Source organism: Callospermophilus lateralis, chromosome 7 (assembly GCF_048772815.1).
Source record: "Callospermophilus lateralis isolate mCalLat2 chromosome 7, mCalLat2.hap1, whole genome shotgun sequence".
Lineage (NCBI taxonomy): Eukaryota > Metazoa > Chordata > Mammalia > Rodentia > Sciuridae > Callospermophilus > Callospermophilus lateralis.
The window spans coordinates 12,861,144-12,886,027 of NC_135311.1; the positions used below are offsets into that span (position 1 = coordinate 12,861,144).

The 24,884-nt window shown below is 40.5% G+C and overlaps 1 protein-coding gene and 1 pseudogene across 1 annotated transcript; one reads left to right on the forward strand and one right to left on the reverse strand.

Annotated features, from left to right (window-relative positions):
- Positions 1-215: 215 nt before the first annotated feature.
- On the reverse strand, positions 216-681 carry LOC143404034 (large ribosomal subunit protein eL32 pseudogene; annotated as a pseudogene).
- A 1,555-nt stretch (positions 682-2,236) lies between these two features.
- LOC143404035 (intelectin-1a-like) lies at positions 2,237-21,968 on the forward strand. The gene is made up of 7 exons (XM_076862402.1): positions 2,237-2,298; positions 3,790-3,881; positions 5,018-5,265; positions 5,590-5,748; positions 11,699-11,819; positions 14,049-14,152; positions 21,816-21,968. The coding sequence occupies exons 1-7, from the start codon at positions 2,237-2,239 to the stop codon at positions 21,966-21,968; spliced, it is 939 nt and encodes a 312-aa protein (XP_076718517.1).
- The last annotated feature ends 2,916 nt before the right edge of the window (positions 21,969-24,884 follow it).

Consider the following 24,884-nt stretch of genomic DNA (forward strand, 5'->3'; position numbering starts at 1 on the left):
CTTAGGTTCAATCAATCAATTGTAGACTGTTCCATGATGTGTGTACTACTAAAGATGAGATGCATAATGATACTAAAGATATCAAAATATGAAAAAATACATCTCAGAGTTAATTTAAAAAGAACTAAAAGAAGGATATATTTTCTCTGTGTGTGTGCACACAGTTTTTCTGGGTTTATTTAAGTACAAATGAAATACACACATGAGCCTCCTATTCATCCTTCACTGTGCAGCCTGGCATTGGATCTGGTGACTCTGAGGGCCAGTAGGGTTTCTTTTTTCACGATGGCTCTGAGGTTCGTGGAGGAAATACTGTGAGCAATCTCAGCACAATAAGACTCATTGCTCAGTAGCAGCATTTCCAGATCTTTGACATTGGGGACCAGGAACTTCCAGAAGCCACTGGAAGCCTGGGCTTTTCTTCCTTGTTGCTCCCATAACCAATGTTGGGAATCAAGCTGTGATCCTCGAATCTTCTCCGTTCACAGTTGTGGCTATCCCTGGGTTTCTATTGGTTATACTTTTGACATATCAGACTGACTAGAGCTGAATGAGCTTCTTGTTCCTCTTTTTGATGACCTTGGACTTTGTGAGAGGTCTGAGACTGTGATAATGCTGAGCAGGAGATTGCTGGTACCACTGCAGGAAGTGCAAGGAGGGGAGAGGGGCAGAAGTGGGCATTCCTTCATGGGCACTGTTTTATTTTATTCTCTCCATATCTCTGAGTGTTTTGTGCAAATCTGCTGGGAGCCATCAGCCAAGTAGGTATGACAAATTCCTTGCCAGCTTACTCCCATGCTGTCTAGTGGAAGGACTTCTGAAAGGTGACCTTGCTCAAGGACCAGGGCAGGAGCCGTGTTTAGGGTGTTCCCCCTTTAGAATAGGGCAAGTTTAGCATAATAGGAGAGTAGGGTGTTTCCCCTTTAGAATAGGGTGGTTTAGTAATAGGAGATTAGGGTGTTCCTCTTTTGGAATAGGGCGTATCCTGCTGCTGAGTTCCTCTTGAGTGCTTAGGGTCAGACAGTATTTTTTTGAGAGACAGAAGCCCATGCGGAGTGGATTTGGGAGAGAGTGGATTAGGGCAGAGTGTAAATTTGGGAAAAGACCGTGGATTCCCCCAGAACGTGTTTGTAGACGGCCGGTGTGAGTTCGGGAATAAAGAATTGCTGTTTGAATCTACAAGCTGTGTGGAGACTCGTGATTTGTGCCCAGCCGAGAGACTGCGGCACAAATCTGTACTTTGGATTTAAAAAACTAAAAAAATACTAACTTAATCAAAGAGAGGTTCACAATATTTTCCTATGGGTTGCAAAATTATCAGTACTGTAATGAATTAGGGATGTGGTGTCACTGAGGCGGAGCCAATCACTTCTATTATAAGCTGATGGTATTTGGACAACATTAGGACAGAAATGATATAGGAGCTTTGAAGAATCAGGAGGCTTTTTACTGACTTAATCCCACATGCAGTGGTAGTAAAGTTTCAATGGTTTGTGGCAAAATGAGGAAATTAAGGACAGAATAGCAGAACTTTGTATGGAATGATATTTCTTCAAGCTAAAGTCTTCTACTGGTCCTGAAATGGTACCTTCCCTATTTTGTTGTTAAAGTTTCCTTGTTCTATAAAATGATAATGATAGTAAATATTTAACTTTAGAAAAAGGTTTTAATTATCAGGAAAGAAAAGCACAAAAAAAAAAAAAAACCCAAAATCATCATCAACTCTTGATAGTCTCACTTATTTTCTTTTTTGAAAATACACAGGTCCATATAAATTCAGAAATCTAGGAACAATGCTAGTAGTTGACCTCTAATATTTGTTCTGCTAATTCCATGAATTGTCACTGTTTATCATTCTTGTATTTTAATCAGAGGTCTCATCATGCCAGGGGAGGAGACCTGGACTCTGCCGATATGCTTTCTCTATAAAGAGCTCAGCACTCACCTGTCATTAGGATCCTCTGCAGAGAAATATCCAGTCTCCATTGAGCTGGCAACTTCAGCTCTTGGCCCTGTGTTGGCAGAAGGGGTTTGCTTTCTGTGAGTTTAAGGAGTCTCTATTTCAGCTCAGGTCTGGTTTAGTACCCAGAGATGTGTGGAGTTAGAGAGAGAGAGAGAGAGAGAGAGAAAAGACAGCGCTTTGAGTCTTTGTAGTTTTAGACACCAGTGGGGACAGGGATAAAGAAAAATATCTAATCAAGACAGTGACTTTCATCTTGTTTTTTTTTAGACTACCATGACCCAACTTGGATTCCTGCTGTTCCTCATTGTGGCCAGCAGAGGATGCAGTGCTGTTAAGTCTCCCTGTCAGGGGAACAGTCCCCCAGCTCACCTGCACACAGCTTTCAAAGAACACACACTAGGCAGGGTTGCTTCCAGGAAAGGGGACTCTCCTGAGCCAGAGATGACGTCTTTGAGATGCACAGAGGCCACCTTGGATGTAGTCTGAGTGCTGATTTCTGGCTTCTGGAGGGACCTGGTCTCTAGCAGTGAGACTATTGCTAAGATATGACATATCCTGGGTCTGGTTCTTTGTCTCTGTGTGGTCCTGAGGGGACCCTAGTAAGAAGTGTGGCTTCTCCTTGCCATTTTCCACTCTGATGGCCTGCATTGACCTTGGGATTTCCATGGCAATTGTGTGACATGCTCTGTGCCCAGAGAATGTTCTCTTCATACTCCTCTCTATAATAAGAATACCAATGGCATTTTACAATCTGTATCTTTTAATTAATTTATTTATTTATCTTTTAAAGAGAAACATCTGTTTCTTTCCAGAGTACTGGGTATTGAACCCAGGGCCCTCTACCACTGACCCATATCACCAGCATGTTTTATTATTTTTTATTTTGAGATAGGGTCTCACTAAGTCACCCAGATCACTGGTGTTTACCCCCGTGGCTGGCTGAGAAAAGCATGTTTCTACATATTATCTCACTTGAAGTTATCAGCTTCATCTTAGGCAGAAGGAAACTGAGGCTCAGGTGTGGCAAGTAGAACCCAAGGACTCTCCCCTGGAAGCCTGAGCTACTTAGGCCTGAATCCCTCTGACTTGAAAGCTTGTGATGCTTCCAGCCCTCCAGACTTTCAGACTGGTTTGCAGAGTTGACGCTCGTGTACAAGGTTCTTCATTCTGTGCCCCTGCTGGTCTCCTGGCTGGAGTCTCAGCTCTGTCACCTCACCCTCTGCCTCAACCACCTTAAGCTACCTGTATTTCCTCCTCAAGCCGGGCTTTGCCTCATTCTTTTCTCCAGGTCTTTGGACATGTTTTTCTCCTGCCTTGAATTCTCTTTTCTTTCTTCCAACTGATGAATCATGTCTATTCTCTCAGAGTACACTGTAGTGTCACCAGAACTAGAAAGCCTCTGTCACTAAGTCATCCTACCCCAGACAACCCCCGGCTCCCTTCAGACTTCTCTATTCTCATCTCAGAGTCTATCTCCTGTTCTCCTGAGCTTATCCTTCATTCCTTTTAATAAAATTTTCTGTTGGTTTTGGCACCTCCCTCTAGAGGTGAGTTCCTGGGGATGTTTAATTTCTTTGAATGCCGGGTGCCCAGGGCAGGGCTTGGCCCAGCACGAGGTCCTGTGGAGGGAGGGAGGTAAACCTGTGCTGGATGCTGGCTCAGATGGGCTGATGGATGATGCTGGATAGCTCAGGGTCTTTCCACCCAGGCAGCGAGGCTCTGCCACAGAGGTGGAGTGAGTTGGGGATTAGTGGCAAGGGAAGGCTGGGTTTTGTGTCAGAGCAGCAAAGAGAATGAAACTCTGCATATTCTCTAGCTGTGGACAGTACTGATTCTGAGGAATGGGCCTGGTCTTCATTGTCTCCATCTCTGCCTAGAAGCTGCAAAGAAATCAAAGGGAAATGCTTTAATGCAGATGGTAAGTACGAGCCCTATCAGGATTTTGTCCTCTGGGAAGTTTTTGATTTTTTTTTTTTTTTTTGTTGTTGTTGTTTGTTTGTTTGGCTTTAGCTTATTGAAAAAAATTGTTACTGGGGATTGAACCTGGGCAATTTACCACTAAGCTACATCCCAAGGCCTGCCCCCAACCATTGGCCTACTTTTTTGAGACAAGGTCTCCCTAAGTTTCTGAGGCTGATCTCAAACTTGTGATCCTTCTGCCTCAGCCTCCTGAGTTTTGGAGATTATAGGAATGTGTCACTGCACCAAGCTGGATATTTTTTAGTTTAAAAGAATGTGGTAAATGTATATATAATGTATTGTTTGAGCTTCATCATTTTAAGCAGTTTCAAGTGTACATTTCAGTGGCAGGAATTACTTTTTCAATGCTATGCAGTCATCACCACCATCGACCTGAAGAAAATTTTCATTACCTCAAACAGAAACTCTATTAAGTAATAAATCTGTATTTTGCCTTTTCTAAGGTCCAGGTAATTGCGGTTGTAGTTTCTATCTCTGTGAATTTGCCCATTCTAGTTACCTCATATGAGTAGAATCTAAGGTAGCTGGCTTATTTTACATCTGGTCTATCTCAATTAGCATAATGTTTTCAAGGTTTATACATGTAGCATGAATAATTACTTCATTTTATTAATTGTTTATAGATACATGTCAATATATGCACAATATAGATTGTATACAATGTGATTGTATATACACCCAATATTTTATTTATCTGTGGAATACTTGGGTTGTTTCTATGAGTCTTGTGACTCATGCTACAATAAATATTAGTGTACAAATACCTGTTGTGAGATTCAATTTTTAATTCCTTTGTGCATGTACTAGAAGTGGAATTGCTGAGTCATATGAAAATTCTGTGCTTAATTCTGAGAGGAACATTACTGAGAGCTTGGATAATTCTGTGTTCTGCCTCAGTCAGTAGGTTGTGTATTCAAACTTGGGGGTGTTCCACTACACCCAGGGATGCATAGTGACAGGACTCAGGAGAGGAGCCCTTAGTCCATGTTTCTAGTTCCCAGAGCTGTCCTGGTCATGGCACTGAGATGGCATGAGCTCCCAGACAGGGAGGCTCTGGGCTGGTTCTCTCCACAGATGGCCTGTATCTCCTCCGGGCCAAGAACGGTGCCATCTACCAGACCTTCTGTGACATGACCTCTGCGGGTGGTGGCTGGACCCTGGTGGCCAGTGTGCACGAGAACAACATGGCTGGGAAGTGCACGGTGGGCGATCGGTGGTCCAGCCAGCAGGGCAACAGAGCAGACTACCCAGAGGGGGACGGCAACTGGGCCAATTACAACACCTTCGGGTCTGCAGAGGCGGCCACCAGTGACGACTACAAGGTGGGTGCCACTGGGAAAGGGGAGGACCTGAGTGTGGCTGGGCACAGCATGCAGGAGGGGGGTTGGAGGGGGTCTGTGGACATGGGGCTGGAGCAGAAGAAAGGAACAGTCACACGCCTTGCATCCCAGTTTCCTCCCACAAGGCCAATAGGCAGCAGGGTGGTGGTGGGGGCATGATCTGCTGGAGGTGGGTGTGTGTGATCATTGCTGGCCATCTGTCCCCCTGGAGCCCAGAGCTGTCAGCTTAGCTGACAAAGCCCATGTGTGTCTTTTGCTCCTGTGGGACCTCCTGGGCTGGTCATTCTCTGTGTTGGTTGCTTTTAGATCCCTGGCTACTACGACATCCAGGCTGCGGACCTGGGCATCTGTTATGTGCCCAACAAGAGCCCCATGCAGAACTGGCGGAACAGCTCTCTTTTGAGGTACCGCACCAGAACTGACTTCTTCCAGCATCTGGAACATAATCTGTTTTGCCTCTATCAGGTACACAGGGCTGTTGGCTGGGGATCACTTAAGTGTTCAGGATGGGGGGACAAATCAGCTCTCTGGAGCCATGTCCTGATTGAGAGGCTGGAAAAATCAAATCTGTCACATTGCTCATGACTATGAGCTGGAACTGGGCTGCATGAAATAACCACACAAGAGACACAAATACCTTTTTCTTTTGGGGTGCTATGATAGCTCCTCTGACCTTAAGAGTCCACAGAAAGAGAGAGTTAGGGAGCATGTGCTGACCCCTTTTATTGAGGAGAAACCATTCAAATGAGGCAAAGGGTCAGGTTTCAGGGGGCTGAGTGTAGCTTCATGATGTCTGCTGTCAGCAGGTTGACTGACATCTAGGAAGGCCACACCCAAGGACAGAGTAAGGGAAGGGGACACACAAAGGGAGTTTCCATGGAACATTCTATCCCAAACAGGACAAGGGGTTGATATCACAAAGGAACAGGTGAGCGTAGCTTGACCCATGGGGCTGCAGGGAGTCATGCCTACGCATGAAGACACATTTGGTTGCATTATTTCTACCCTCAAGATCGGGGCTACTGTCTTCAGTTACTTAAAAGTGGCCAGATCACTGGAAGTGACCGACAGTGCCTCAACCAATCAGGAGAGGAAAAACACTGGTCACATGACATGGCAGCCTCCCACACATTCCCCCTTTCTTAATATAAAAAAGTAACTGGGGAATTCTATCTTTCAGTCACTGGATTCTTGGTCCGAGGTCATCATGATCTGCTATTGAAACCCAAAGGGAATTAGCAGAAAACATATAATTTTAATATCACAATCAACTTGGAAGATCTAGGTTATTATTATTACTTCCCCAAACACTCATCAGAAGATTCTTAATCTTTTCCCAATTTTATTGGGAGGCATTGCATTTGGCCATAGTAACATAGACACTTTCATTGGCATTTAAGCCTCTCCATAAACCATAGAGCAAAGGACTCATTCACATTATTTATTACATTATCTGTTAGAGCATTATAATCCAGTTCTCATTCTTCTATCAGCACTTATCTGACTATGAAGGATCTTGAAGTAATTTAAGTCAAACATTAATAAAATCTATACATTGCAAGTTTTAAGATATAGCCACAATGACTGTAATTGAAAAAGGAAGGAATAATATTTAAAGTAGTCACTTCAGGGATCATGAGACCAGCAGCTTGCCTAGGTCTGGTTAATTGGCATGCACCTGTTTCAAAGCCTGAACATTAACTTCAGCATATTATAGCTCTGAAATATTAGCTGTCAATAACTAATGATATAATTAGTCGTATTTTTATAAGCTACAGGATATTTATTATCCTTTCTCTTAATTCTCACATTTGAGGAATTAATTAGGTCTGTCAGTAATGTAAATACTCTGAAAAAGTCTATTTTAATAATCTTTCTGACAATTGTCCAGATATAGTCTTAATCACTAAAGACCAGCATAATTGGCTGGTTTAGGTTTCTCATATGTTGTCTTTTTCTCAAAAGATACTCCTAGACAGCCTGTTTCCCACAGGATCAACATATAACTGACCATTACAGTCAGTACAATTAATCTAGTTTCATGGGTGGACTTTCTATAATGCACATTAAAGATGGAACTGGGAAATGGGTCCATACAAGTTTTTTCATAATTTTTACTTACCTGACAAGCTTGTGAAGCTATATGTCTATAAATTCTATAGCTGGAAATTTACCTTCCTGTGCTAGATTTCTCAGTCATTATCCTGATGACTGGTTTAAATTCTCCTTTGACATCTGATTTAATTTACTGAATCGTGTTCTGTAACATTAAGACTCTCAATATTACAATTTAAGAAAAAATTTTTAAATATTTTGTAAGACCTAGTTGTGTCTCTGGGGTCATATTTTTCCCCTTTTCTTTATTTAATAAAATTGAATAAAGGCTTGGCATAAGCCATAGTATAATCAGTTTAAGTTATAGATAATAGTATAAGTATTTAAATGATAAGAATAGATTTACCTTTTATTGATTATTGTATTTTTTAATATAGATTAGTTGATCCATTCCTACAATTTTAAAAGAACTCTTGATCTCTTTTTGAGGTTTTAAAATATTTAGAATATTATTCTTTAAATAGGTCTCTCTTAATTGTCTTTTAGAAAGTATGATTAAGGTTATTTCCCAGTGTAGGGAGCAAAATATATAAATCTTACCGTATTTTTAATGGATAATAGGTTCAGTCAGAGAACTTATATAATATCAATGAGTTTTTGAGGTTTGTAACCTTTATTGTTCAAAATTAACATACGACTTTAATTTGGAGAACTTTAGTCCTAATAAAATATTCTCCCAAATCTCATAATTATCCAACAAACAAAATATGAAAGAATCAACAGTGTCTTTGAATCAATCAAATTTAGTCTCCAAGGACAATTGTCAAAATTGGGATCTAAGTCAGTAGTTTAATATATTTAGTGTTTAATCGAGGATATGAATTTATTCAGCAAAATTAATCCTTGCCTTAAACAGTAGGAATCATTAGGCAATAAAGATATTCCATTAAAGAAATAAACTTAAGATTTTAATAGGCCTTTATCATGTCAAAATATGGACAAAATCTTAGCTCACATCAGTATAGTAAAATTAGGAAAATAGCCTGAAATATCCTTGAATTAATCAGTTCAAATTTTTATAGTTAATCTGGTACATATAAGTCTCTTTTTTAATTGTCTTAACTTTCCATATCATCTGTTTAGGTAATGATATAAGGATCTTTCTATTTAAGAAAATACTTTTATCATTAAAATCTAGAATATAAATATCTTGTTTTACCCAAAGATGATTTCTTTCTTCTTTTTAGGACCTCCAATGTGTGCTTCCTCTCTGTTGAAGCATCTTTTTCTTCTAGAATTTTTCCTGATTATACTTTGGAACAATTTCTGGAAACCTTATGCTAAGAGCCACAGCCAAGTAATATGATACATGGCATTTTTGGTTTAAAGGTGATGCCAACAAGCCATTGAGATGATATGATTATGTTAAGATTTGCATTCATATGGATATTGGACTCCTGCTGTCCACCTCGGCCTGCTATAGGACTCCTGGAGAGTTCCCATTGGTTGGGGAAGTGCGGTAGGAGGGAATTGGAGGAGGAAAGGCCTCTTGGGTTCTGGGAGAGCATGTCGTGGGCGATCAGGAATCTTCCCAGATGCCTACAGAACATTGGCAGCAGTTTCAAAAAATAAAGTTTGTTCCTGCTTGAGTGGCTCGTGATTTTTGTGCCCAGACAGACTGCGGCAACCTTAGAATCTAAACAAATTATTGTACTTTGATAAGAGGAAATATCAATGAAAATATAGTTAAAGTCCTTAGATATAATTATATCTGTTTATCATCTTAAAGTTTGTACAATAACTTTGAGAATTAGAAATTACTTGAAGGTTGTATTCTCTCTTGAAAGCAAATTTATAGGAAAATACATTTATCTCAAATATCTGTAACCAAAAGACAGCATCAGATAAATGTATATATAAAACATATAAATTATGGGTTTCCTGTTGAAGAAAAACAAACAAATATATATTAACTAAACAATTAGACATATGTTAATTATTATATGGATTAACAACTATAGGTTATCAAAATACCTAGAAAAAAATATATATATTAAGAATAAGGGCTAACATAATTGTATTAACTTTATGAAACCATGTGGTTCTTAGATATTTGTATCCATTCCAATTTACTTTTAACTAGGAGTGCACTCTTACATGTGACATCATGTGATACAGCTGAAATAAGATCCTTGTGTATACATTTATTTATTTCTTATAATTACATAGTCTGGAATGAAAATAAGGATTTTTTTTCATCACAGGAATATTGCCAGCTTTTGTTCCTATGGTGAGCAAATGCATCCCCATAACCTCCAAAATTAAAAAGCGAAATATAAAGAAGCATGTTTAGTATCTTTCATCAATTGAACATTATTTAGTACCACAACTATAGAGAAAAGTTGGGTTATTTAACTCAAAAATAACTTAAATTTAGGGCTGCAATGTAGAAACCTGTGGAATTAGATATTGCCTGAAAAAGGATATTTTTCAATGGGATTTACAGGTGAGCATTCTTTAAAAATGCAGGCTCTGAGCAGCTCTGCTAGCAGGTCTGAAACACAAAGTACAGGTTAGGAAGGTGGGACCAGAAGTCCTGTCTGAGTGACTGTGGAAGAACCAATGGGAAGCCTGAGAAAATGCAGGAGGTGGGACCAGGAAACCCACTCCAAGGTTAAGGGTGGTGGTTACCATGGTGAAGGAAACAGCATGGAACCTGCTGTCCATTGTAGGCAGCAAAGGTTCCCTGAGTTTTCCTAGCCGGTTGGATTTCATTTGGTTTTGTCTGCATTCCCCTCGCCTGGTCAGGATCCCATGGAGAGTAGCAGCTTGCCTTGTCTCTGCAACCTGCGGTTGCAGCTTGTGTCCTCCCATATTTTCTTTTTCTTGTAGCACATGGGTGCTTTAAAAGTGAGTTTTAGAGGCAGACACCAGGGTTACTATCAGATCTGGAGTCTGTGTTTGGCATCTAGGTCAGATCATTTAAGGGTTAAAAGCACTGCTGACCAGGGGTCTAGTTACAGACCCCATAGGGAGCATCAGCTAAAGTCTTTTGTCCTCAGCAGCTGCATTAACAACCATTCTGATCCACAGAACAAGAATGTAGTAAAGAGGTTCAATATAAACTTTCTGAGTTTTCACAAAAACAAAAAAAATAAATAAAATTTACTTCTCTCCAGGTAAAGGATTAAGTCTCATTATAACATTATTTTTTCCTTTTTCTCACTCTCCAAGAACAGACTGCTAATACATAAACCCAAAACAATCTTTATAAAGATTCACAAAAACAATCCAAAGAAGTCCATAAAGGTGCTTTTCCCATGGGAGAGGACTCAACTCAACAACACAGCCTCTTAATCATCTTAATAACTATTTACATTTATTTAGAGTCTCTAGAATTATAAAAATATTTTTTTCTTTGTAAAGACAAAATATTCCCCCATATTAAAATGTTTAACGTCACAGATTTTCCTTCTCTAACTGACTTACTTTCTACAATTCAGGCCACAATACTCTGCAATCCTAAGCAAGCTTAACTTCTGGAGAGAAATTCCAAACTCACTAAACTTCTAAAATTTATCCTGGAGCCCACCCAGGGACAACAATTGTAGTGTAGATCATGACTAAAATACTCAGAGGTCACTCCAGGGGAACTGGGCTACACGAAGTAACCACTCAAGAGACAGAGATAACTTTTTCTTTAGGGGTGCTGTGATGACTCCTCTGACCTTAAAGTGTCTGCAGAAAAAGAGAGAGAGAGAGAGAGAGAGAGAGAGAGAGAGGGGGAGGGAGGGAGGGAGGGAGGGAGGGAAAGAATGTGCTGATACAGTTTATTGGGGAGAAACCATTCAAATGAGGCAAGGGGTCAGGTTTCAGGGGGCTGAGTGTAGCTTCCTGATGTCTGCTGTCAGCAGGTTGACTGACATCTAGGAAGGCCACACCCAAGGGCAGAATAAGAGAAAGGGACACACAAATGGTGTTTCCATGGAACATTCTATCCAAAACAGGACAAGGGGTAATATCACAAAGGAGCAGGTGAGCGTAGCTCTACCCATGGGGCTGCAGGAAGCACGCCTACCCATGAAGACACATTTGGTTGCATTATTTCTACCCTCAAGATTGGGGCTACCTCTTCAGCTACTTAAAAGTGGCCAGATCACTGAAAGTGACCGACAGTGTCTCAACAAATCAGGAGGGGAAAAATGCTGGTCACATGACATGGCAGCCTCCCACACAAAGTCACTACTATTTGAGTGATATTTTAATGACTTCACTGCAATGACTGGAATGGATCCCTTTCCTGTCCAAAATGGCAGCATATCTACTGTCCTTACAAAACTTTTCTTTTTGGTTTCTGCAGAAATATCCAGTGAAGTATGGATTAGGGAAGTGTTTGAATGACAATGGCCCAGCAATACCTGTGGTCTACAACTTTGGTGATGCTCAGAAAACCTCATCTTACTACTCACCTATTGGTCGAAGTGAGTGTTTGCTCCCAAAGTCCAATCAGAAGTCCTTTCTTGAACTCTTGGTGAAAGAAGGAAAGAGGGTAATAACAATAATAAAGAACTGCTAGACAGGGTCAGAAGTGCATACTTGTCATCCCAGTTACTCTGGAGGCTTAAGGCAGGAGGATTGCAAGTTTGAGGCCAGCCTCAATAACCTAGAAAGACCCTGTCTCAACATAAATAATAAAATGCGTTGGGAATGTGGCTCAGTTCCAGAGCACCCCTGCATTCAATCCCCAGTACCACCACTAAAAAAAACAAAAGCTAGTATTCACTAATTGAGCTGTTAAAATATGTCAGCTCATTCCTAGGAATTTGATGTGATTTTTTGAAATCACAACATGAGAAAACTATGAAGTTAGGATTATAATTTTCTCCATTTTACAGGGCATAAACCCAGCCTTCCTCCCTGTGCAGCCTCGTATAATAATTAAGAAAAGATGAAGGCTAATATTTACAGGAAAGAACTAGCAAAGTGGTGAGGAAGATTTATTTTTATTTATCTATTTATTTATTTTGGTGCTGGGTATTGAACCCAGGGGTGCTCAACCACTGAGCCACTTCTCAGCCCTTTTTTATATTTTATTTAGAGAGAGGATCTTGCTGAGTTGCTTAGGGCCTTGCTTAGCTGCTGAGGCTGGCTTTGAACTTGTGATACTTCTGCCTTAGCCTCCCATGACACTGAGATTACAGATGCGCTACCACATCTGGCCAATATATATATATATATATATATATATATATATATATATATATATATATATATATTTTTTTTTTTTTTTTTTTTTGATGGATAGCTATTGATTTTCTTTAAAGAGACATTTTTCAGTATAATGAAACCATAGAAATAAAGTTTTGGGTCAGAAAAATCAAGATCCATGTGCTTTTGGTATTTGAATGAAAGCAGGAAAGCGAGTGATGCTGGTTTGGTCACTGGCTGAGGTGTGTGTAAAACAGGTGGCTGCATAGGACATTGCTTACCCTGCTCATCTTTACATAGGGATCTTTGTTAAGATCTGTAAACAAGTCAGATTGGCACCTGTTATTTTGCCAGAGAAATGTTAGAGTCTGTAAACAAGTCTGGATGGCGCCTGGCCAAATGCCAGAGGGAGTGGTTTGTGAAGTAACAAAAGCGAGCCATTAAGTGTGGAGATTCCTTATTGGTTGACTGCTGTATCTATTTTATGCTAATTAGATAAGCTGTGTAAAATGTATAAATATCGCTCAGATCCTACAATAAATGGCTTCCACTCCTGCTGTATCAATGTACATAAGTTATTCGTCACTCCCCCGGATATTTTGCCCAGCCAGCCGGACTGGGGCAGATCTTTCTTTCTATTTTCTTTTTATTTGGTGGTATTGGGGATTGAGCCCAAGAGTACTCTACCACTGATCTACATCCCTAGCCCCTTGTTGGTTTTTTTTAGGGTCTCACTAAGTAGCCAAGACTGGCTTAGAACTAGCAATTCTCCTGCCTCAGCCTTCCGAGTCACTGGCATTACAGGTCGCACCACTGTGGAGGGCCTAGTGAGCTTTCTGTCCAGTCTAATGTCTCCTGCAATCTTTAGGAAAACAAGTCTTCTGTGAGTTCCAGCCTCTTACTCCAGATGAGAGAGCTTTTCTCAAGGCCAAGTTCAAGTCTGGGATTCACCAACCACTGGCCACACTGTGTGGAGTTCCATCCCTATGGCTTGGATGCTCAGCTGTCAGCCAAACTCTTGGCTTAGGGCATCTTGTTCTGGTTAAAAAGGAAAATGCTTCTAGTTATTATTATTATCATTATTAAATACTGGGAATTGGACCCAGGAGCACTTTACTATTGAGCTACTGCACCAGTATTTGTTGTTTGTTTAATTAATTAATTACCCCCCCCCTTTTCTTGGATGGGCTATTTATTTATTTATTTGCAGTGCTGCTAAGAATTGAACCCAGTGGCTCACGTTCTAGGCAAGCACTCTTTCACTGTGCTGCAACCCCAGCCCCCTGCCCCAGTCTTTTTTTTTTTTTTTTTTTAGTTTTCAACTTTGAGTCAGGATCTCACTAAGTTACTGAGGGTCTCAATAAATTGCTGAAGCTGGTCTTGAACTTGTAATCATTCTTTCTCAGCCTCCTGAGACACTGGGATTATAGGTGTGTGCCTCTGGTGTCCTGCTCTAGTCACTCTTTTTAATACTTGGCTCTTGTTTGCATCTTCTTTTTCAGGAGAATTTGTTGCAGGGTTTGTCCAGTACAGGGTGTTTAATAAGGAGGGAGCAGCCAATGCTCTGTGTGCTGGGGTGAGAGTCAATGGCTGCAACACGGAGCACGTGAGTTTCTGGGAGACAGCCGCCTGCATGCATTTGTGTGTGTGCATATGTGTGTGCACTTGTGTGTGTGCCTGTGTCATTGTGCATCAAACTTGCTCTCTTCATCCCTTATTCTCTTTACTCCCCTTTCCCATTTTTATTGGTATATTATACATACTAGTGGCCTTGTTGCTACATATTCCTACATGTACATGACATAATCTGATCACTTTCATTTTACAGTACCTCTTTCCCTCCCCTCCTCCTTTCCTGGTCCTCTTCCTTTACTCTACTGGACTCCTTTCTATTTTTGTGAGATGCCCTTCTTTCCCCTTTTATTCTGTTTAGCTTCCACATATCTCATTACCCACTTGATGGTGTCATATGAACAGAATTTGAATGGAGTCCATTTTATCAATATTTTAATTTATGGTGAGTATTTTTGTGCCTGTTTTCTTCCTTCATTTCTTTCTTTCTTTTCTTTTTATTTTATACTGGAGATTGAATTCAGGGGTGCTCTATCACTGAGATACATCCCCTTTTTGTTTTTTTTATGTTGAGACAAGGTCTTTCTAAGTTGCAGAGGCTGACCTAAAACTTGTCATCCTCATGTCTCAGCCTCCTGGTCATGTGCCACCATGCATATATGCATATGCCACCGTGCCCACTCAGCTTCTGTTTTCTTTAAGAAGTACTTCCTGTATTGAGGTCATAGGCTACTGCAAATATAACATTAATATTGGAAAATTTTTAATATTAACATCTAGAATACTCATCTTTATGTGAGCATGTGTATGTGTATGAGATGTGACTTCCTTTCTCCTTGCTGAGGCTCAGGGATCAGGACTGTGGGACCTCCTGTCCAGGTGCAGACATCCTGTACTGTTTACGACCAAAATCAAGGGTTGAGGTTTCAAATGCACCATTTGAAAATACAACAATGCACCATTGTTGTATTCTCAGCCTTTGGGTTTAAATATTCTGTTACCTGTGAAAGACCCACCGATTCCCTGTCCAGGAAAGACGCACGAGGCACTGGCTGCAAACGCATGAGGTTTATTCAGACACAGACGTCTGTGGGTGCTCAGCGAAACCTCAGCCGGAGCTTCGGTGAGCTGGCACACCGGGCTTTGGGGTACAGGTCTTTTATAGGGTCAAGGGGCAGGTTTCGCGCGCGCGGTAAGCAACAGGTTTCTTATTGGCTATTTTGAACCCAGCATACAGGTTACCTAAAGGGTAAAGTTATTTTTCATTTTATGTTCCTGGAACAATACCACATGACAGTTACATATGAGCATTCTGATTTTTCTGTTCCTGCTTATTAGCCCCTGTTTATTCAGGCATGCCCTGGAATCTGTTTTTCTGCTCTTTCCCAACCATCCTGTTTTTCCCTTTTCTATCGGTCACACTTAACTGATTATCTGAAAAACACATTGTCTGCAGGTTTGTGACGTGCCCTAATAATTTTGTAACTAAGCCTAAGGTTGCTGGGCTGGGGTCTTTCATTCCCCCCTTTGTCTGGAAACTTGGGAACCAATCATGGTTCCCTCAGTTGGGGGCCTATTTGGGCTGGCTCTACATCTTGGTAAACAGTAATCCTCAGGGGACAGTCTTTAACTTCCCAGACTTACTTAAAATTGACCTCCTAGATCCAACCTGACTCGATTTACCTATCTACACTATCTATCTATTTTTGGCTTTGTTCCCCCCCTAATTTTAGAAACTTTATTGCTGTGTGGAGAAGGGGCGATGACTCGTTCTTGCTGCTTCAGAGCTGAAAAGGGGTGTCGAACATGAGGGGGCTTGAAGACGTTGGGGAGCGACGTGGGGGACGTGAGTTTCCTTTTAGAAGTCAGTTCCATTTGAGGTCTGGTTGGGGAAAAACAGGCTGTCATCTGGGGATGGGTGCTTCTATGAGAGAAACAAAAACCATGAGTACTGAATAAGTGTTGCAGCAGCTGGAACATGTCACTGTACATAAGTTCCCTCATCAGGCTTTAACATCCCCAGTTACTAGGACTGTAAACATAACATTTAACTTTTAGGGTTACAGATGTCCTTTTTTAAGACACAGTTTAATAATTTAATGTCATCTGATCTTGTAAAATCTTTAATTCTGTTATTAGGGCTGAATAACCATACTAGCAAAAACTAAGCCCACCTGTATAGGTTAGAAATAAAGGCCCTAACCTTAAGCTAAAATTACTCTGGCAGTTCCCTTTTGATGGTTATCAGGCATTTTTACATAAGAATCTCTTTTGAAGCCTCCAGTTTATTTATTTATGGAAGTTACATTTAACTATTATTTTATTTAAAATGTCCAGGAATAACTGTGTTTTGGCTTTGACTGTCTTTGCTAAGTGTTTAAGATGAAGCAAGTCAAACTGACCTTTGTTTCTATCTATTGTTAACAGTCAGCTGAGTTTTCTTGGGAGTCCTCGGGAACTTTATAGCAGCTTTTCAGATCTGCTAGTGCCATTTGCGCTAGGATGGGTCCAGGCCTTGCTTGACCATGTGGCTTCCCTCGGAAGCATCAGGGATGTCTCCCTTTTCTGATGACCCTCCTCTTCACAGCAAATGCACTGATTGGCTTTCAGTCCTCCACTGGTCTCATTAATCTCCCTGTTCAGGAGGTTATGTGGCCTAGAGTTGCAGAGCCCTTTGGAAAAGTCCCCTATCCCCTGACTCAGACTGACTCAGAAGGCAAAAGCCAAATTTTTAATTTTAAAACTTGATCTTAAACATCTAGCAAATAAGTCAACAGTCTTATATTAAGAGCACTGGGCTTTAATGTCTATCTCTCTATCCTGTAGGTGATAACTTTTTATCTTATATTAACCCAGGTTGTGAGTTCTTAAATCAGTACCTCTGCAAAACATTAACAGGCAGTCTTTCAGCCATTTTGAAAACTACAAGATAAAATTATCAAAAAGTAAAAACATATTTAGTTCATATAATAGATACCTTGAATTTTGGCAGAGTTATACATTATAATTTCCTGTTTGAGATCTTAGTAATCTTAACAAAAACTAACTTTTGGACATAACTTTAAATGTACTGAAATCTAGCCTACTTTTTTTATAGTTACTTTTACATATAGTGGGATGGGACATAGAGCTTTATCTCAAGTAAGGCGGGGCTCTTTATAAATCTTAAGTACTGCAGTTCTGAGACTGATCTTTATTTTTTAGACATCATTTTACAAAAGTTTACATAAATTGTTGTGAACTTGAGCAAACATAACATAATATCACATCTAAAACATGAATTAAAGAAAGGCTGAAAGCTTTTAACCTTTTGTAGAAAAGTGGCAAAGTACTTTTGTGTTTTTTAATAAAACCTTTACACAGATTAGGCTCTCATTAACTTAAAAATATATTTAAATTGTATCTCAGTGTAAAAAGTAACATAGAACTTTACATATCTTATTGATAACAAGTCCAGTTATAGAACACAAATGATATAAATAAATCTCTAACTTTTTTTAAGCCTAAAATTACCATACAACTTTAGGACACCAGTTTGATATAATGTTCTTTTGAAGCTTTTACCTTACAGACTTGTATACCTGGAAGATATAAACATATTAATGGCACCACAATTACATTGATGTTTTTATATTAACCAAGTTTAGCTTTTTAAAGAGATAACATAGCACAATTTTTTAAAACAACAGCACTTGTTTAACCAGCTGTTTAATTTTTTTTAAGATTACTTGTTTAAAAACTTATAAGCAACTTACACAGACCTTTTTTATATCATTTACTTAAACTTTTTAAATTATTTAATCATATAGACTTTTATCCAGAAATTTTTTTTTATTAAATTTATATCTAGAACCTTCTAGTTTTTTTTTTTTTATCTGTTTACCCAATTTAAATTGAACCATTTTAATCACGTGAGTCAAAGATATTTGGATCCATTTTTAAAATTTTTTATGAGCGCTCCTCATCTGTCAATTGTCATATCACTACATGATACATGGACATACACACATACAGACATATTGACATACAACACGTAACAAGTGTAACACAATACAATAGCAAAGGCCTTGTTGCTTTCTCAGGTGATATCTCATTGCAATGTTTAAAAACTCCATAGTTGATCAAAAATAGAACTTATCAGAAAAACATTAACTTGTCTGTAGGATCAAAATCATGAGCTCAAAAAAATACAAAATTTAAGGAAAAAGCAAAAATCCTAGAAAAATTGACTGGCCAGTAATTAGTAAATGCCATACAATTTACCCTCTGGTTTAATCTAGTTTGAGTTCCCATAAAAAGACACTTTTACTATTTTTTTTTTTTTTTTATACTAGAAAAACTTGCTCACACAAAACTGAAAATAGGATCTTACTTAATAATATAAAGCTACCATCAGAAGAGATCCCTTCAGGATCATTAAGCCACTTTCTTTGTTCTGAAGTTTTTAAAGTAGTACTAAGTTATATTAAATCACCTGGAAAAAAAAAATCTTAAAAGAGAACCACACACTACCATGTATATCCAAAATTAAGCTTTAAATATTTCCAAGACTGTTTCTATTTAATGTTATTTTAATAAGCCAGACCAACATCTTAATTTAACATTTTTTTTTTGAATCTTACACACTAAGGGGAACAGATACCAAATCATAATTTACTATCCTTGCCCAAATTAATGCACTGGTACACCTAGTGAAATCTTTTTAGGCTACCCAGTTCAAAATTGATGGAAAAAATAAAACTGAATGATTGGGAGTTACTTGCCAACTTGGAAGTAGAGTTTTTTTTTTTTTAATTTTTTTATCTTAAGTATCTAAGTTCTCTGGCATGAATTATCTGAAATCACAAACTACACAATTACCTAACCCTAACTTTTAACTGCAAGATTATACAATGTTTCAAACTCATTTAGGTACCAGATTGTTACAATAAAAAAATTATGTTTTAGACACACATTTAACCTAGATTATCCCCAAGAAACAATCAGACAACTAGATAAGAAAATATCTCTCCAGGTTTTGAACTTCCATTTAATTATGACTCCTATCAGTGGCACCATAGATTTTCCCACGAGTGGACCAGATGTTTTTACATAGGGGCAACTATAGGTGTAAAATCAAGGGTCTCAGTGTGACTGACTTTACTGCATTCAAGTGGAGTAATCCTTGCAGTGCAGGGAAAGAATGAGAAAATTCCCCAGAGCGAAGATGGCTCTGGCAGCTGCTGGGAGTTTCTCAGTCTCTCCTTTACTTACAGGATTAACTTCTTTGGATAGACCCAATTTCAGGCAATCTGGCATATCTCCTAACTTTCCAGTAGAGTCAGTTTTTATCTGTCTTAGGTCTTAAAGGGGGAAGAGGGTATGTACTTTGATCGGCTCAAATTTCTCTCTTGACTCTTTTTCTCCTCATGGTGGATCTGTAGACTAAAGAAGCCACCTAAGTGTTAAGGGATATCTACTGGTTTTAAGGTCCCATGTTAGTCTTAGATGGAATGAGAAAGTACAAAGGCAAGAAGACAGACACAAATATCAGACTGGACACAGAGAACGCTGCGCGGCTGGAGCACAAACCGAACGGATTAGGGAGAGGAGGGATACCGTCACCTCCGTCACCCACGAGTACAGTGTACTCTACAGAACATTGGAGGCCCCCCCAGATGGGCCTCCCTGAGTCCCTGGGACGTCTCCCAGGGTGGCAGGGGAGAAGTCTGAGTTCGTCAACTCCTTCTCAAGCTGCCCAGATACAGAGCAATTACGCGTAATTGTACAGACGCTGCGCATGAACAGATAACAATCAGACATAGACAGAGACACACAATGACACGAACTGGCCAGCTTACCTCCCAGTGGTTATCGGGTGTTCCTCGGGCAGGGATCCGGACGGGGTTACAGGAGTTCTCCTGGCTGGCTCGCCAAATGAAAGACCCACCGATTCCCTGTCCAGGAAAGACGCACGAGGCACTGGCTGCAAACGCATGAGGTTTATTCAGACACAGACGTCTGTGGGTGCTCAGCGAAACCTCAGCCGGAGCTTCGGTGAGCTGGCACACCGGGCTTTGGGGTACAGGTCTTTTATAGGGTCAAGGGGCAGGTTTCGCGCGCGCGGTAAGCAACAGGTTTCTTATTGGCTATTTTGAACCCAGCATACAGGTTACCTAAAGGGTAAAGTTATTTTTCATTTTATGTTCCTGGAACAATACCACATGACAGTTACATATGAGCATTCTGATTTTTCTGTTCCTGCTTATTAGCCCCTGTTTATTCAGGCATGCCCTGGAATCTGTTTTTCTGCTCTTTCCCAACCATCCTGTTTTTCCCTTTTCTATCGGTCACACTTAACTGATTATCTGAAAAACACATTGTCTGCAGGTTTGTGACGTGCCCTAATAATTTTGTAACTAAGCCTAAGGTTGCTGGGCTGGGGTCTTTCACCTGGAGTTAGGGGGAGGATTATGTTCAGGAATTTTAGCCCACGGCTAGCACAGTCTTCATAAATGAAGGTTCAGCTATGTGAGAAATCCTTAGGGAGTTTGAATTAAGGAGACAAGACTCTAATTACCTTTAAACCAGCTCCAGGGTGGCTCCTCCTAGCTCCAGCCTCCAGCCACCTATTATGGTATCGAGGTTTACTGAAGAGGCCAGCGAGAAAGAGAGAGAATACGCCAGGAAGTGGACTTTTTTTGGGGAACAAAAAATTCTGGGGAAAATCCCATCCAATGAAGATTAAGGGGGGCAGTGTCCCAAGGTCAGGGGTAACGATTGGGTCTTCAGGTAGTGGCAAGACACACCTACAAATGAATGAGCCCTCAGACCTGAGAAGGGTGGGGAAAGCTCTGGACAATGAATGTGTCTAAGCGCCTCTCCCCCAGCCAGGGAGGTAACTCAAATCACATGGGAGGATGGCCTCCCACAAGGAACAACCCATGAAAGCCTTTTGAAGCTGAGAGTGCTTGAGAAACATGAGGTGTTGTTATTCTCCACCTGAGCTTTAGCTGTCAGAGTCAAACTTGGCCTTCCCACCCCTATTCAGGGATTGCATGGATGGACCATGTGAGATGTTACCAGGAAAGTCCTGGACATGGTTATGATGGGAAATTTTCAGTATGGAAACACTAAATGAGCAAATCTTTTGTGACTACCTGGCTCCCCTGGCACTTTGAAGCCATGGCTTCAGGCATGTGTAATGTAGTGTGCACATGTGCCAGCACACACCTGCTCTTACCTGCCCTGGGCACCTACACTGTACGAGAATAGGAGACACAATGGTGATATATTCCTTGCTCTCATCCAACAGGGCAGACTTTCACACAAAGGTGAAATGACTATCTGATGAACCCAAGGTCTTAATAGAAATATAAACCAGGGAGGTGCAAATGTAGCTCAGTGTTGAATGCTTACCCAGCATATGTGAGGTCCTTGGTTCAACTCTCAGCAACAAAAATAAGACAAAACCAAACAACAGGACAACAACAACAACAAATAACTAGGGGCTATAAGAAAACCTAACTCTGATGAGGTGTCAAGGAAGTGATTTCAGGAAAGGGAACTTCTATGCTGAGTCTTTTATCAGAGACACAGATCAACTCTGCCCATGGAGAATTGATGAGTACCAAAGATTCCTCTGTATTTGGTCATTAAGGTCTTTGGGCTCACCAGCAGACCTCTCATCACCACCTCCTCCTCTCCTTGTTTCCTAGCACTGCATTGGTGGAGGAGGATTCTTCCCAGAGAGTAATCCCAATCAGTGTGGAGACTTCTCTGCTTTTGACGCAGATGGACATGGAACTCAGGTGCATTTCAGCAACAGCAGAGAGATAACAGAGGCAGCTGTGCTTCTCTTCTATCACTGAAAACTTCAGACTATGGGACCCAGAGCTCTTCTCCCAGGGATGCAGTCCCAAGGATGGAGAACCACTTGCCTAGCAGCTAGAATGTTAGTAGTTGAGGAATGAATAATAAATCATACTAATTCAGGGATTGGTGTTTGTGTTATTTGACTTTGCATCCTTGCGACCAAAATATCTGTCAAGAACAACTTAGAGAAGAAAAAGTTTATTTTGGCTCATGGTTTCACAGATTCAGTCCCTGGTGGATCAAGTCCAGTGCTTTGCCCCAAGGTGAGGTAGAACATCATGATGGAAGGTGTGGTGGAGGGAAGTTACTCCACTTATGGCAGAAGGGGGAGAGACAGAGATGGGAGGGGAAACACACATGTGAGAGCGAATAGAGTAGGAAGGGGCCTCTGGGAAGAAGATCCTTCTAGGGTCACTAGACCCCAGTGACCCACCTCCTCCAGCCATGCCCCACCTGCCTACAGTTACTGCCCAGTCAGTTCATACAGACTAGGATGGACTGATTAGTTACAGTGCTTACAATCCAGTTACTTCACCTCTGAGTATTCCTGAATTAACACAGGATCTTTTACGTAGGGAGTAAAACACTTCAGGAGATTCCAAAAGACTGTCTATTGCTCTAAACTATTCAACTTCCACCACTTTCGTGCTTGGACTGTTAGGGCTTAGGAATCCTGACAGGGGAGTATGCCATCCCCCAAAACCCTTCAGGTAACCCTTTAAAATAGTCAGAGGAGTGAAGGGCAGGGAGGAGGCTTTTTGTCCTGCTCCTTCTTATGGACTGCTCAATTTGCATCCTCTACCTGAAACTCCTAAGGAAGAAAACATTCTTTTTTGTGTGGGGGATTGGGTGTGTGACAAAGTCACCCAATATCCATATCTGGTGTCTGACGGCCTTGGTGGTGGGTATTCTCCTTAGGGAAGGATGGGCTGGCAGGCCTCTGAGGATGCCTCTTCTAGGGTAGTGGCTAACCCTCCTGGATCCCATCTTCAGGGCCTTGTTCAAAGGGGGCCAAGTGACCCAATCATTCCCACTGGGTTATCATACAGGTAGATAGGATGATATCAGTACTGGCCCTCGATTAAATGTTAGGTGTTTTAAAAGAGGAGAAATTTGCTGAAATCTAAAACTAAACATTCTAAACAGCCTGAAGTGGACAAGGGGACACAGGATGTTGGATATCATAAAATAAAGAAGAAATTCCCAGCAGCACAGCCACTGCCACAGCTGGGTAGAAGCACCACCCAGAGCAGCCCCTCTGTGAGCAAAGTGGAAGGATAGAAGAATTAAAGGAACCCACATTTCTAGGATCCCTGAGGTGTGTGTGGTCATGGAGTGTTTAGAGATCAAGGACATTGCCTGATTAAACTGAAAGATGTGCTGCACAATATCCTTGGAAGGAAAGAACCAGCCATCTCCCCAGGCCATAGGAAAGGACAAGGGAAGGAACAGTTTTGCAGCCACTTCATGGGGTTCGGCACCTGAGAGAGCTGACTCTTGGCAAACCCGAGATTGGCCTGAAATACAGGCCCAGGAAACACACGGCAGGAAATAGGGTATTCTTACATGACCTGCAGAAAATCAAATGTGGAGAGAGGTTTAAACAGGGGACAACTGGTTGTGAAAACCTGCTGGGCTCTGCCCCACCCCCTCCAACCTGGCTGCTTGAAGGAATGGCCAGTGATTCAGAAGGATGGCAGTGGGAGAGAATGAATTTTGAAACTAAACCCAACACCAGGAAATGTGGGTGCCACAGGTGACATCGGGGACTAAGTAATGGCTCCTCCACCACACAAGTGGAACCCAGGGGAAATCCCTGGGGACCTGTCTTCCAGAGTGGAATGGTAATTACTGGTCCCTGGATGTGCAATGATTTAAAATTTCCAGGCCAATTGATGTTCAGTGAAGAGCCTGGAGTTCACCTAAGCCTAAATCCTGCCTCCAGGAATTTCACCTATGGGGTGATGTCTCTCACTCTAGCAATCCAGAAGGTGCAGCATCATATTCCAGATGACCCTACCTGAAACTGAGAAGAGAAGCTGAGAATCTTTTGAAGTCCAACAGAATGAATTTTTTAACTTTACATTGAGTTTTTTTTTTCTTTTCTCTATTAAATTGTGACCTTAATGGTATATGGACATTTATACATACACATATTTGTTTTTTTTTCTCATTTCTAGCATCTTTGAAATGAGTTTTTTTTTGCAGACTAGGATGTTTGATTATTATATTTTAGTTTTGTTTTGTATTCTTTTATTTTTATTTTTAATTATTAAAAATTTTTACTTTATATATATTTTTATCTTACCTGTTTCCCTTGATTGTCTTTCTCTCTTTTCTTCTGCTAACAGCCAATCTTTATTTTTCTCTCTTTCACTCCTCCTTTAATGTTTTATTTCTATCTTATCTCCTTCTCCCTTGTAATTATCTAATCTTATACCACTTCTGTTATCTCCCTGTCCACCATTGAAAATTATAAAATATTTTTGCAAATGTGCTGTTTTTATTGTAGGCAATAACTGATCATATCATTGCTGTTTATTGTGATAATTAACATTGTAGATGTCATAGTAGGAACTATTTGTTTTAATGCTGTATATTGTTTGCATTGGTTGTTGTTAATATTTGACTCCCCTAAACAGTGAAGTACTGGAAACCTTCAAGAACACTGTAGATCCACAGGGGATAAACTCTACTGCTCAGATCCATACTGTCAGATGGGTAGACACACAAGCAACATGAAAATGCAAGGGAACACGGTGGAATGAGATGGACATTATTACCCTAAGTAAAAGTATAAAGACATGAACAGTGTGACTCTACTTCGTGTACAAGCAGGAATATGAAAAATTGTGCTATATGTATAATATAAATTGTAATGCATTCTGCTGTCATAACAAATTAGAATAAAA

Coding starts and splice junctions, on each gene's coding strand:
- LOC143404035 (XM_076862402.1), top strand. CDS start 2,237: ATGACCCAACTTGGATTCCTGCTGTTCCTCATTGTGGCCAGCAGAGGA. Junction 3,882..5,017: donor GAAATGCTTTAATGCAGATG/GTAAGTACGAGC, acceptor TTCTCTCCACAG/ATGGCCTGTATCTCCTCCGG. Junction 5,749..11,698: donor ATCTGTTTTGCCTCTATCAG/GTACACAGGGCT, acceptor TGGTTTCTGCAG/AAATATCCAGTGAAGTATGG.